We start from the raw sequence: 13,772 nt of genomic DNA on the forward strand, positions 1-13,772 counted from the left end.
ACCAGGAAACAGTTTTAGCCGACTACTCAGCCAAATAAATAATACGCGGTTGCAAACATATTTTATGTGTAATCATCCCAACCCTATCATTCGTAGTGTAGTGTAGTGTAGTGTAGTGTAGTGTAGTGTAGTGTAGTGTAGTGTAGTGTAGTGTAGTGTAGTGTAGTGTAGTGTAGTGTAGTGTAGTATAGTGTAGTGTAGTATAGTGTAGTGTAGTGTAGTGTAGTAGGTAAAGGTGGGGCTCTGTTTTGTTTGTTCTAATTCCACATTTCACATTTTTCTTTTGTATTTTGAAATTCATTGAATAAAATGTCATTAGGTCGGTGAATCAGGATTGCACGACAGATTCAGTAAACGCACTAAAAGGGGTGTTTTGGTGCTTTATTATACATCATGAAGAAAATATTTGTAAAAACCAGTCATAGTTACGTTTGTTTTTCAAACTTACATCAAAATTCAAATCGTTGAAATCAGTGGCTTACTGGTGTATTAAACGGTTGTGGATGTGTGCCAAAACGTCGTTCGTCTTTTAATCATTTAGCACATTCTGTAGAAATATCAATTAATTGATTTTTACTGTAAAGGAGAAACTGATCAAAAGAAATAGACAAAGCTATTAAGAAACAAACGTCAACCTTTTGTTTAGTAAAAATATTTAATAGTTACGTTACGTTACATAAATATATTTAATAGTTACGTTAGGTTACATAAATATATTTAATAGTTACGTTACGTTACGTTACATAAATATATTACATTTTAAACATACAAAACAAATTTTCCAAACAGGTCATCATGTGTTTAGCTTAAATTGGCTTTTATATGTCTTTATTTAATCGGCAAAATACCGATATTTATCAAAAATATGAACAATTACAACCATCAAATGGTAAACAAAGACAAAACTTTGAGTTCTATACCTGGAAGAACTACCCTATAGATGAACTAACCCCATATATAGATGAATTAATCTTTTCAGCTGAGTACTAAACCTGGATGAACTAACCCTGTGTAATAAACCTAGATGAACTAACCCTAGGTACTAAACCTTGATAAAATAACCCTGAAAACTAAACCTTGATAAACTAAATATGGAAACTAAACCTAGATGAACAAACCCTGTATAATAAACCTGAATAAACTGACCCTGTGTACTAAACCTAAATGAACTAACCCTGTTTAATAAACCTGAATGAACTCACCCTGTGTACTAAACCTGGATGAGCTAACCCTGTGTAATAAACTTAAATGAACTAACCCTGGGTACTAAACCTGGATGAACTCACACTGTGTACTAAACCTTGATAAAATAACCCTTAGAACTAAACCTTGATGAACTAACCCTGTGTACTAAACCTGGATAAAGTCACCCTGTGTACTAAACCTAGATGAACTAACCCTGGGTACTAAACCTAGATGAACTAACCCTGGGTACTAAACCTTGATGAACTCACCCTGCGTACTAAACCTAGATGAACTAACCCTGGGTACTAAACCTAGATGAACAAACCCTGTATAATAAACCTAGATGAACTAACCCTGTGTACTAAACCTAGATGAACTAACCCTGGAAACTAAACCTTGATAAATTAACCCTGGAAACTAACTAAACCTGGGTACTAAACCTAAATGAACAAACCCTGTATAATAAACCTAGATGAACTAACCCTGTGTACTAAACCTTGATAAAATAACCCTGAGAACTAAACCTTGATGAACTAACCCTGTGTACTAAACCAGGATGAACTCACCCTGTGTACTAAACCTACATGAACTAACCCTGGGTACTAAACCTAGATGAACTAACCCTGTGTACTAAACCTAAATGAACAAACCCTGTATAATAAACCTAGATGTACTAAACCTGAATGAACTCGCCCTGTGTACTAAACCTGGATGAACTAACCCTGTGTACTAAACCTGGATGAACTGACCCTGGGTACTAAATCTGGATGAACTAACCCTGGGTACTAATCCTAGATGAACAAACCCTGTGTACTAAACCTGGATGAACTCACCCTGTGTACTAAACCTGAATGAACTAACCCTTTGTAATAAACCTTGATGAACTAACCATGGAAACTAAACCTGGATGAACTAACCATGTGTCCTAAACCTGAATGAATTAACCCTGGGTACTAAACCTGGATGAACTAACCATGTGTCCTAAACCTGAATGAACTAACCATGTGTCCTTAACCTGGATGAATTAACCCTGTGTACTAAACCTAGATGAACTAACCATGTGTCCTAAATCTGGATGAATTAACCTTGGGTACTAAACCTAGATGAACTAACCATGTGTCCTAAACCTGAATGAACTAACCATGTGTCCTAAACCTGGATGAATTAACCCTGTGTACTAAACCTGGATGAACTAACCATGTGTCCTAAATCTAAATAAACTAACCCTGTGTCCTAAACCTGAATGAACTTACCCTGGAAACTAAACCTAGATGAACTAACCCTGAAAACTAAATCTGGAACCCTGTGTCCTAAACCTAGATGAACTAACCCTGGAAACGAAACCTAGATTAACTAACCCTGGAAACTAAACCTAGATTAACTAACCCTGGAAACTAAACCTAGATGAACTAACTCTGTGTCCTAAACCTAGAATGTTTGAAAACCGGTTTCAACGTGAACTAATTGATATTTTAAAAGGACGCAAGGAACGAATCAGCAGTGTATATAGTTCACTAAGTATACGCGTCTTACATCGGCTTTTTAGAACGATTGAACAGCTATTTAATATATTTACACACAGAGCTCTCTGTACTCGAGTCACGATGAACAGTTAACGGTTTAAAGGGTACTGTTGTAAGTCTGTCATAGCATGGAAGATCAATTGAACTTACGCTTACAGTCCCTTTAAGACAAAATTAATCTTGATTTAATCAGGAAATTATTACATTTATAAACTTGTCAGACTAGTTATAAAGTCGTCTTCACAATTTGAGATTTTTCTTTAATACGGATTACTCTCAAAGGATTTGACGAATGTACAGTTTTACCTATATCAATAGGTTACTTTTTTTGGTTGAAAATGCTTTATTTATTCTTTTATTGTGATTTCAGGGAATATAAGTAGTATTCTTTTAGGGTATTAACTATTAATTCCCAGTATCCGTGTTTTAAATCAGGGTTGAAAAAGAGGGTTTTTAGTCGGTCAATCTCAGACCATGTTTTTATTTAAAATTAAATTTTTCTTTCCCAAGTTTGTATTATTGCAAAAAGGCCGTGGAGTCCTTTTCTGTTCCACCACACCTCCACCCATTCTAAATTTATTCAAACAGTAAAGACGACCTTTGACCATTTAGTTGTTTTTACGTAAAAAGTGTTTCACAAAAATGTGAGTTATTAATTAAATTGCAAAATTGTTTCCTCGACAGGTTTTTCCCCTGGTGATATAAACCAAAACGATTTATTAAAACGAAAAACGATTTTCTGATAGTTTTGGTCAAATATTGCATAATATAATAAAAGAAAATTTGTCTATCATGCATTTTTCTAATAATATTCACATCCAAGATTGTTGGAAGAAAGAGCCTCTTAAAAAGTGTAAAAACCTTTAATAATTAAAAAAAAACCGGGCTTCAAAGCGTTGTCCATTAGTCCACCTGGAAAAATGTGCAAGTAGAGAGAGCAGACGCCTTCTATCCCTTTAATTTTGATTTTCAAGAGGAGATTTTACAAAAATGTGTCGCCAATTAATCACTTATAGTTATTAAGTGGCGACACTAAAATGTTATCAAAATATATAAAAAATCCAAATATTCATAAAACATTTTCCACTTTCAACCCCCAGCTAGTCATAAATTACAGGGGGGGGGGAGGGAGAAAATTATCCCACCCTTCTGGAAAGTATGTAATCGCCCCTGAACCAATCTTTTAAGTATCCAATTATGCTTTTTTAAATTAGATAAACTTGAAAACATTTTGTCTCCGACATCTTAAATTACAGATTTATTTATTTGATACATCTCTATTGGAAAATATAGTCTTGAAATTTAAAACGTTGGCTGCACTCGGCGCTACTAAACTAAAAAATAGAAGCGTAGAATGTTTTGGCCACCACCGATGACAATAATTATTAAATAAGAATTCCCTTACGACAGAAGCTTAGTTTTACTTCTCATCCATCCTTCAGGAAATCCTTGTTATAGAGTGGATTATACATTTTTCATATTAAAGGGACAGACCTGCTATGTAATGTAGGTAAACTGAGTATGCAGTGTTGTGGTCAAATTCTTTAGGATTAATTTGAGACATACAGGGTGTCCCACGAAACATGACAGTATGGAGGACGAATTGAATGTCGTCTTGATTTTTGATATAATTTGCTGCGTTTATTTGTCAACCTAATCTTAGAAGTAAATTTCTAGAGATAATAATCACAAAATTCCCCTTTAAACCTAGATGAACAAACCCTGTATAATAAACCTGAATGAACTGACCCTGTGTACTAAACCTAAATAAACTAACCCTGTTTAATAAACCTAGATGAATTAACCCTGTGTACTAAACCTGAGTGAACTCACCCTGTGTACTAAACCTGGATAAGCTAACCCTGTGTAATAAACTTAAATGAACTAACCCTGGGTACTAAACCTGGATGAACTAACCCTGTGTACTACACCTAGAAAATCCTTGTTATAGAGTGGATTAAACATTTTTCATATTAAAGGGACAGACCTGCTATGTAATGTAGTTAAACTGAGTATGCAGTGTTGTGGTCAAATTCTTTAGGATTCATTTGAGACATATAAAACTTTTTAAAGATGTGTAAATCCTGAGTTTGTGCACAAAGTCGACTTTCAGAATCGTATTTTTTGGGTGGATACGTTTTCAGAATTGTTTTCTTTTTATTATTAAATGACAACGACAAAAAATGTAAACAAAATTCTGTAATTAGTTGTTTAGGAAAGAGTTGAGAAAATAAAAATTAACTCATCGAAAATAAGTAATCTTATATTAGTTTCTACAATCTCTCTTTACTCCCAAATTATCTGAGCTGGGAACTTTTGAATGGTGGATATCGGGATTAATGCTTGATCCACTCTTTTTCTTAATCTCCAGATTAACATAATCTTGCAAGATTATCTTAAAAGTGTATGAAAAACGATAAAATTCATATTAATATTTAATCATCTGAGAAACTGTAGCAGCCAATCAGAGAAAAGCGGGCAACCAATGAGAGAACAGAAATATTCTCATTGGAGAAAACAATTAACGGATATCCAAGGAGAGTAAAAAGAGTGGATTAAGGACAAAAATGAAAAGTTTCCACCGTGGATATTCGGATCAAGAAGTCAGGATTAAAGTTTATCCATTCTATAGTTTTCAGCTCTGGAATTTTTAAGAAAAAGACGACATTTAAAGAAATCTGCGAGAAAAAAAATCATACAGTGAAACCCTTAATAACTAATACATGGGAAGAATTTATCAAATGTCGTCTTGACAAATTTTCAATGAGGTTTATACTATATTACGTAAATTTCAGTATTTGCGAAAATAAATAAATAGCTATGAATTTGCGGGAACAGATTTAAAGAGTTCCATATAATCAATTGATTAAAAAACTAAATATCTGCAACATTCCATTATCAGAAAGTGAAGAATACGACATTTGATGAATTCTTTCGATGTATTCGTTATTAAGGGTTTCACTGTAGAAAATAAGAAATTCAATATAATGATAAAGAAAGGAAATAATTAATTCTAACTTCGATTTATTGAAAAATTATTTCGAGAAATATGTTCCTAAACTAAACATCTTATTAGTTTACTATAGATTTTTTTTCTATATAATTTTCGTCGTGGTTATTTAATAATATTAAAAAAGCGATTCTGAAAACGTACTTACCCAAATTAATGATTTAGAACGTCGACTTTGAGCTCAAACTCAGTAACGTGGAAACGTTTTTTATGTCTCAAATGAATCCTCAAAAATTTTTCCACAGCACTGCATACTCAGTTTAACTACCAATCAGCCCCCCTTGAGTCCCGTTTTTTGAATCTATTTTTGAATTTGAAAAAGAAAATCATAATTTTTTTATAGAAGAAGAAAAGGAATTTATCTACACAATAGTTCTTGCAGAATAGCAGTAGGAAAACTTCTTAAAATCATGGATAGTTGAATTATGCAAACAATCAATAATCAAGGCGCCACAAACTTGTCAAACTAAAATAGATTGCACGTTTAAAATTTATAAAATTTTTAATCGTCATTTCTCCCATTGAAGATCTCATGAGAAGAACAAAAATGTTTTAAATTTCAATTATATAAACGGACATAAAATCAAAATTTGACGAGTTAGGAGTTCACAATATCGCATACATTTTCTACTTACGTCTAGTTTACAGTGGCAGGAAGTCAATTCCCTTTTAGTTTAAAGGGACTGTAAAGGAAAAATGAAAGGGGGTATAGGCTGAAAGCTAATCACTTTAGTTCTTGTTCGCGACCCATGAAAGTTTAATCTGATGTTCCTGTCTCGAGAAATTGATATAAAACTGTGTTAAAATTATACGAAAGTTCATATACGTGAAATTTAGAAAATAACAAATATAAAATTAGAATTGGGGTAAACCTAAGTTACAATTAGCTTTCTCTGGGATATCATCGTTTTCAGATTGGTTGCATATTTGCTGAATTTGATCTTTTTCAACCCACTACTTTTATACAAAATTGTATATATTAATTTTCGTATAAATTTGACACAGTTGTATATAAATTTCTCGAGGTAGGCACATCAGATATAACTTTCATGGGTCACGATCGAGAGCTAAAGTGATTAACTTTCGGCCTATACCCCTTTCATTTTTCCTTTACAGTCCCTTTAACCACTTAATTCCAGTTCTGTGATAACCAGAAAAAAAGTGTAAATCTCATGGTCTCTTATTCTTTCCAACTATTGAGATGTAGCTTTTTTGTTCCGTCAAATTCTATAATTTGCAACTGAATTTTTGTAATACCATGAACCGGTGTAAGTTTAAAAGTTCTTTGCAACATTTCTTGAGTATAAGAAGGAAGAACGGCGTGCAGTCCAAAGTTTTCTGGTTCACACTGTCTAAACGTATGTAGAAATTCGCAATCCATAGTCTATATTTTTCAGTGTTCATAATTTCTGTTAAGTCATAAAAATAACATCAAAAAATAAAACTTGGCAAGATAGTTTAACTTATATTTCTTCAGTAAAAAGAGCAAATTCTTACAACCTCAATTCTCATATATCGGAACTTTCCTAAGTTACTGTATAAAAATATACAATAGCTGATTATTACAGATGTATATTATCAGACTATAGAATATTATCAGCTTAAAAGACCCTGAGTCAGGGGGTCAGCACACACTCAAGCTGCGAATTTATTTGCACATGCTTGTTCCGTAAAATTTGCACAGGTCAAAAATAAACATGTGACAAGGTCACTCTGGCATAAATTGCAAAAACGAGGATTCAACTGTTCTAGGTTCACGTTAAAGGAACGATATTATTAGGCCGTTCTTTACCTAGACACAGTTGACAGGACTTATCACTGATCAAACATGACATTTGAGCACTAGAAGGGGAGAATACTGTCCACCACACTGGTCGGCAGCTAGCATCAAACCACCTGAATACTGATATAACCAGTAGACACTGAAAGGGGATGGTAATCACTAAATCTACACTAGATCACAGCCTTTAGACGAGGTTTGGGGGCCCTACCCTCATTTAGTTATAGGACCAGAGGAGGGAAGCCAATTTTGGTTTAGCTGAGGAGGGGTCCCGCCCCTGTGAGGGTGGGAGGGAGGGCCACCCATTCCCTGGCTACGAGTGTTGGTGGCGTAGAGCTGCTGTTGGAAGTTGTGGAATTGTTGTGCGTAGTTGGGGTCGGTGCTGGTGGGCCCGGGACCGCCCATTATGGGAGAATTTTTGTTAAATCCATTCCCAGGCCCCATTCCACTCGGAGGAAGGGGCTGGGTTGGGTCAGGACCCGGGGTTCCTCCGCCCATGCCCATTGGCGAGGATTTCGAGCACGGAACCATCATAGAATTAGGTCCTCCCATGTGTCCACCCATTGGACTGCCCATTGGGCCACTTGTCATGGGTCCATTATGTCCCATCCCAGGGCCATTGGGACCCATAGGTGAATGCATTCCTCCTAAAGGACTGCCCATCGGACCAGAATTGTTTATTTGACCCCCCGAGCCAGGGCCAGAGCTGTTAGGGCCCATTGGGCCTCCAGGTCCCATCGGTCCACCAGGTCCCATCGGTCCACCAGGTCCCATCGGTCCTCCAGGACCCATGGGTCCGCCAGGTCCCATGGGCCCTCCTTGACCCATAGGTCCACCAGGTCCCATACTTCTACTACTCACTTGGCCATTTGGTCCACTAGTACTCATTGGTATTCCCGAATTTCCCATTCTTGGACCGCCTGGACCCATAGGGCCGCCAGGTCCCATAGGACCCCCGGGGCCCATAGGACCACCAGGCCCCATAGGTCCCATCATCATATCACCGGAGTACATCCCAGGGCCCATTCCTGGTCCGTTGTGTCCCATCATTCCACCAGGAGGACCTGATCCTCGGGGACTCATCATTCCAGGTCCACCAGGTCCCATATAGCCGCCAGGACCAGGTCCCATAGACATTCTAGGTCCACCAGGGCCCATAGGTCCATTTGGTCCACACATAGGACCATTCATTCCCATGGGTCCGTTCATTGAGCTCATTGGTCCATTTGACATCATATGACCGTTGGGTCCCATAGGTCCCCCTGGGCCCATGGGTCCCATTGGTCCGCCAGGTCCCATTGGACCCATTGGTCCACCAGGTCCCATTTGTTTATCCATCCCAGGGTTTGCATATCTCAGGAACTCTAAGCTTGGAGGTCCCTTAGGTCCAGATTGTGAATGTGGAGGTCTAGAAGGTAAATAATTGATTGTATTAGGAGCACTTGCTTTCACTGTGGCGAAAGTTCCACCCGGCATACTGGACGAGGTTGAGGAAGGCATTGGACCGTTTGGGCCCATGTGCCCCATCATTCCAGATCCCATCCCCATGCTTCGACCCATTGGTCCATTAGGTCCCATAGGTCCATTGTGGCCCATTGGACCGTTAGGTCCCATCATAGGTCCGTTTGGTCCCATCATAGGTCCGTTTGGTCCCATCATAGGTCCGTTTGGTCCCATCATTGGCCCATTTGGTCCCATCATGGGTCCGTTAGGTCCCATCATGGGTCCGTTAGGTCCCATCATAGGTCCGTTAGGTCCCATCATAGGTCCATTGGGCCCCATCATAGGTCCGTTGGGTCCCATACTCCTTGGATGTCCCATCATAGATCCCATCATTCCAGGTCCCATTGGTCCCATATCCATCGTTGGTGAATCGGATCCCATTCCCATGGAAGTAACAGGATTCCCATCAGGTCCAAGCATACCACCTAGCGGTGAATTCATCATTCCCGGCTCAAGGTTCCCCATTGAGCCTAGACCAGAGTCAGGACCAGGCCCTATAGAGTTAGGAGTAGAGCAAGGAGTTGATACTTGGGTTAACTGTTGGGACATCTGGGCCATAGAAGAGATAGGATCAAACCCTTTAGAGGCCATAGATGAAGGTACTGAGGTTGAAGTTGGTGTGGCAGGATTCAGTGGCATATTCTCCTGGGGCGGTAGTCCTAATCCTATATGGTTAGGGGACATACCCCCTGGAAACCGTCCTCCAGGACTAGCAGGTATAGGAAACCTAGAGTTCTGTTCGTGTCCTGGGGACGGAAAGTTTCTAGATTTGTCCTGTGAGCTGGGCGTGTGTGGTGTATTGTGCCCAGGTGTATGATCTCCTTGGTAAAGACTGTCGTTACCCGCCGGCGTGTGGGGCGTGTGAGGGCCGCCGGGATACTTTGGAGGTTGAGCATCGCCGATATTAGAGGACGGTGTCTGGGGACCAGGAGTTCCAGGATTTTTAGATCCATCTTGAGATTGCGAGGGACTGCGATCATTACCAACGCTGAAAATAAAATAAACTTAAAAAAAGGATTTGGACGAGAACAACGAGATAAGAGAATATTGGATGCGAAAATGTGAAGAAGTTTTACTAAGAATGATAGAAACTGTTTTAGCAGAAAAATAGTAACCATAACTTTAAGAGGACTCCAATAAAAATCCTTCAACCTTCACAATTCACAACGGAACCCTCTTAATCTTTGAATAAGACAGACGTTTATAACTTGATCGTGCCTGCTGTAGACAAGTCGCGAGCATATGCAATGTAAGAAATCATAAATATAATTTGAAGAAAAAGGTTTTAAAAGGTTCTACCGTTGACTATCATGTAATAAAGTTTCTATTAACATCCTCTTTTTCTAAATAGTAAATAAACACTTACGAAGGAGAGGCAAGTTCTGAATCTCTGAGAGATGTATTGGGTTGTTTCTGTATAGTGAGCTCCTGGCCGTCTAGGAGGGGGAATTGTATCTGCTGAGGGGACGGGACCGGCATCAGATTCGCCTCCTTGGAGCACTGGTTCTTGTAACCGGACATTCTGCCCCCGTACATTCCATCTACATAGTAGTCTAAATGTTAATGTAAATCATGCCAACAGACAAAGCTTTTCAATAAAAATATTTAATAAGCGGAATATAACTTGATCGAAAAGATTGTGAAGTTTTCTGAGAATTTTTCTAATTAATCATATATTCAACTTATATTGTAAAATTAAAGAAAAAAGAGAAGAAGTTTCCAGTTTCAGGGTAATATAATTCCCACACATATATATTTTTTTACTAAAAAAAATTGAAAATCAGGAAACAATTTTGAGGGCGGGGTGGGGGAGGGATTTGACCATTAGATTTTCAAAATTATATTGAAAATAAATGAGGATCACCTGGAACTCCGGGCATACCATGACCAGCACCAGATCCTCCGCCAGGAGAATTCTTGCCAAGGACCGGGGAGGAGAGAGGAGCTCCGGATACTGGAGTACCAGGGTTGGATCCCATATGGCGGGGGGAGTTCATTATGCCCGCCCCTACTGGACTGGACATTGGTAAGGAGGTAGCGGGAGAGTTTGGGTTCGGGGAGGCACCAGGAGGGGGCGGTTTACCGCCGGGATAAGGCGGGGGTGGACCAGGCATCCGTCCACCAGGGCCCATCATACCTCGAGGTCCCATAGGTCCCATTGGTCCTCCAGGTCCCATTGGACCCATTCCTCCTGGGCCCATAGGTCCGCCTGGGCCCATTGGACCGCCTGGACCCATAGGTCCCATTGGCCCACCAGGTCCCATTGGTCCCATAGACATTTGACCCATCATCCCTAGACCTCCATTCTTCTTGCTCTTCTCCGCGTAAAATTGCTGTTGCATCTTCTGCCACTCTATCTGGGCCTGGAGAGAGGTTGGTGTTCCACCTGGTCCCATCATACCGTGGCCCATGGGACCCATAGGTCCTCCAGGTCCCATTGGTCCACCAGGTCCCATTGGGCCGTTAGGTCCCATCATCCTGGGTCCCATGGGACCCATCATTCCTCTAGGTCCGTCTGGTCCCATCATTCCTCTAGGTCCATCAGGTCCCATCATTCCATAATGTCCATCAGGTCCCATCGGTCCTAAAAATCAAATAAGATTTTAGTAAATGAATACGACTTGATTTATATCTTTAATTAATAAAAATAGAATTTGTTTTTATCAAAAAAATCAAATACCTCCAGGGCCCATCATTCTTCCGGGTCCCATAGGTCCCATCGGTCCCATTCCTCGAGGACCCATTGGCCCTCCAGGTCCCATCATTGGTCCATCAGGACCCATCATCATCGGACCGTTTGGTCCCATTGGTCCCATAGGTCCGTTAGGCCCCATAGGTCCATTCGGTCCCATCATTCCTCTGGGCCCCATAGAATGTGGTGGACCATTAGGTCCCATTCCCATCCCTGGACTCATACTGCAAGGAGGTCCTCTTCCCATAGATCCTCCAGGTCCCATTGGGCCCATTTGTCCTTGTCCCATTTGTCCGCCAGGTCCTCCTGGACCCATGGGACCACCTGGACCTCCAGGGCCACCGGGTCCTCCAGGTCCCATTGGACCCATTCCGTCTTCAGGAAAGAGCTGGGAATTTAATTCCTTCAGAAAACCAAGTTTCGCGTGACGTTTCTGTTTCTGTTCCATCGTTAAGTTCTCATCGGGTACCTTGGCTCCTGAATAAACATTATTTAAATAAACTTATGAAAAAAAAAAAAAATTCTAATTGGGTAACGCCTACCACAAAACAATATAGGCTCATTTTTAAAGTTTTCCCAAAAAATGATGACTTATGTATATATTTACTTTATAAAATTAGAAAAAAATATAAGATGGACAAAAAAGATTCTGAGGAATTACTCTCTCCAGTGGCCGGTAGAGATCACAATAGGAGGTAAAAACATCTTACAAAACTTTCCATTTTTATTTCTTTCACTGCAAAAATATTCTCCAGGAGTATATTTTTCCAAGATGATGATCATTGATGCTCTGGGGAAAATAAACAAAAAATCTAGCTTTCTTATCCCTTTAAATACTTTTTACTCAAAATATCATTAATTTTCCCCTTAAGAATCCGTATTTCCGACATAAACCTAGACTGGTTTGCAGGAAGACTAACCTGAAAGTGAGACCGAGCTGTCTAAACCAGATTGCGAGGACGGACTCCCACCACTGCAGTCCCCGTGGTTACCACCTTCCGGAGTCATCGAGCCCGGTGGAGGTCCAGGGGTCAGGCTAGAGGAGGAGGTTGAGTTCATGGGGTTCGTCATGGTCGGCATAGGACTACCACAGGAGGTCGAGTTAGGATTGGAAGAGTCCCCAGAGGTCGGAGGCATTGAGGACTGCGTCATCTGACTACACGAGGAGGTGGAGGGGGAGTTGGGCATAGGTCCTCCCATTGAACTTGGACCCATAGGTCCTCCCATTGAACTTGGACCCATAGGTCCTCCTGGACCCATTGGGCCCATTGGTCCAGGTCCCATGTTTCTGCTAGATCCCATTGGTCCCATAGGGCCCATGGGTGGTCCTCCATGTCGCATTGGACCTGAGGGTCCTTGTCTTAAGCTTCCCATTGGACCGTTAGGTCCCATTGGTCCATTAGGTCCCATTGGTGGCCCTCTCATTCCGCCCGGGCCCATCGGACCCATGGGTCCCATAGGCCCCATTGGACCCATTCCCATTGGCATATTACTCATACCCGGTGGTCTTGGGCCAGGTCCCATCGGACCTCTTGGACCCATACTTCCTGATGACATCATTTGACCACTGTGTCCCATCATTCCTGGAGGTCCACGCTGAGGTCCACTTAAACTCATGGGAGCACCAGATAGCTTGGGACGTTTAGCTTGAGGGCCTCCTCCCATCATTCCTCCCATCATCCTTGAGGCCTGGCCTTGCATTATCTTGACCATGTTTGGGAACCGCGCAGCGACATTCTGCAATCAAGGAAAAATGTTATTTAAAAGATTATTAAAAAACAAATATCTATAATAAATAAATGATATCTGTTTGGTTTCCCAAAAAAATCAGAAAAAGAATTAACTAAAAATGAGGTAATTTAATTATGTTTTCTTATGCATCAAGGTTGCTAAGTAATGTGCATGATTTTAAAAAATGGATAAACAAGGAATAAATATTTTTTTTGGGAAGGAAAATACTCCCCTTTTCCTCCATAAATACTGGACAGTGGATGTATGAACGCAATTTATAACAGTTAAATTTTAAATTCACAAAACATACTTTGATTTAATATTTTATGTAAGTACATGACAGATAGA

The 13,772-nt window shown here is 40.0% G+C and overlaps 1 protein-coding gene across 2 annotated transcripts; it reads right to left on the reverse strand.

The window, feature by feature from the left end:
• Positions 1-7,168: 7,168 nt before the first annotated feature.
• Positions 7,169-13,430, reverse strand: LOC111713262 (collagen alpha-1(I) chain; the record flags this gene model as incomplete). 2 transcript variants are annotated; one of them, XM_023488103.1, is given in 5 exon segments in its annotated part: positions 7,169-9,989; positions 10,368-10,542; positions 10,866-11,585; positions 11,682-12,170; positions 12,614-13,430. In XM_023488103.1, coding segments are annotated over 5 exon segments (4,479 nt in total), but the record flags the coding sequence as incomplete, so codon positions are not given.
• Between the last annotated feature and the right edge of the window lie 342 nt (positions 13,431-13,772).

Source organism: Eurytemora carolleeae, unplaced genomic scaffold, assembly GCF_000591075.1.
Source record: "Eurytemora carolleeae unplaced genomic scaffold, Eaff_2.0 scaffold29, whole genome shotgun sequence".
In the NCBI taxonomy this organism is placed as follows: Eukaryota; Metazoa; Arthropoda; class Copepoda; order Calanoida; family Temoridae; genus Eurytemora; species Eurytemora carolleeae.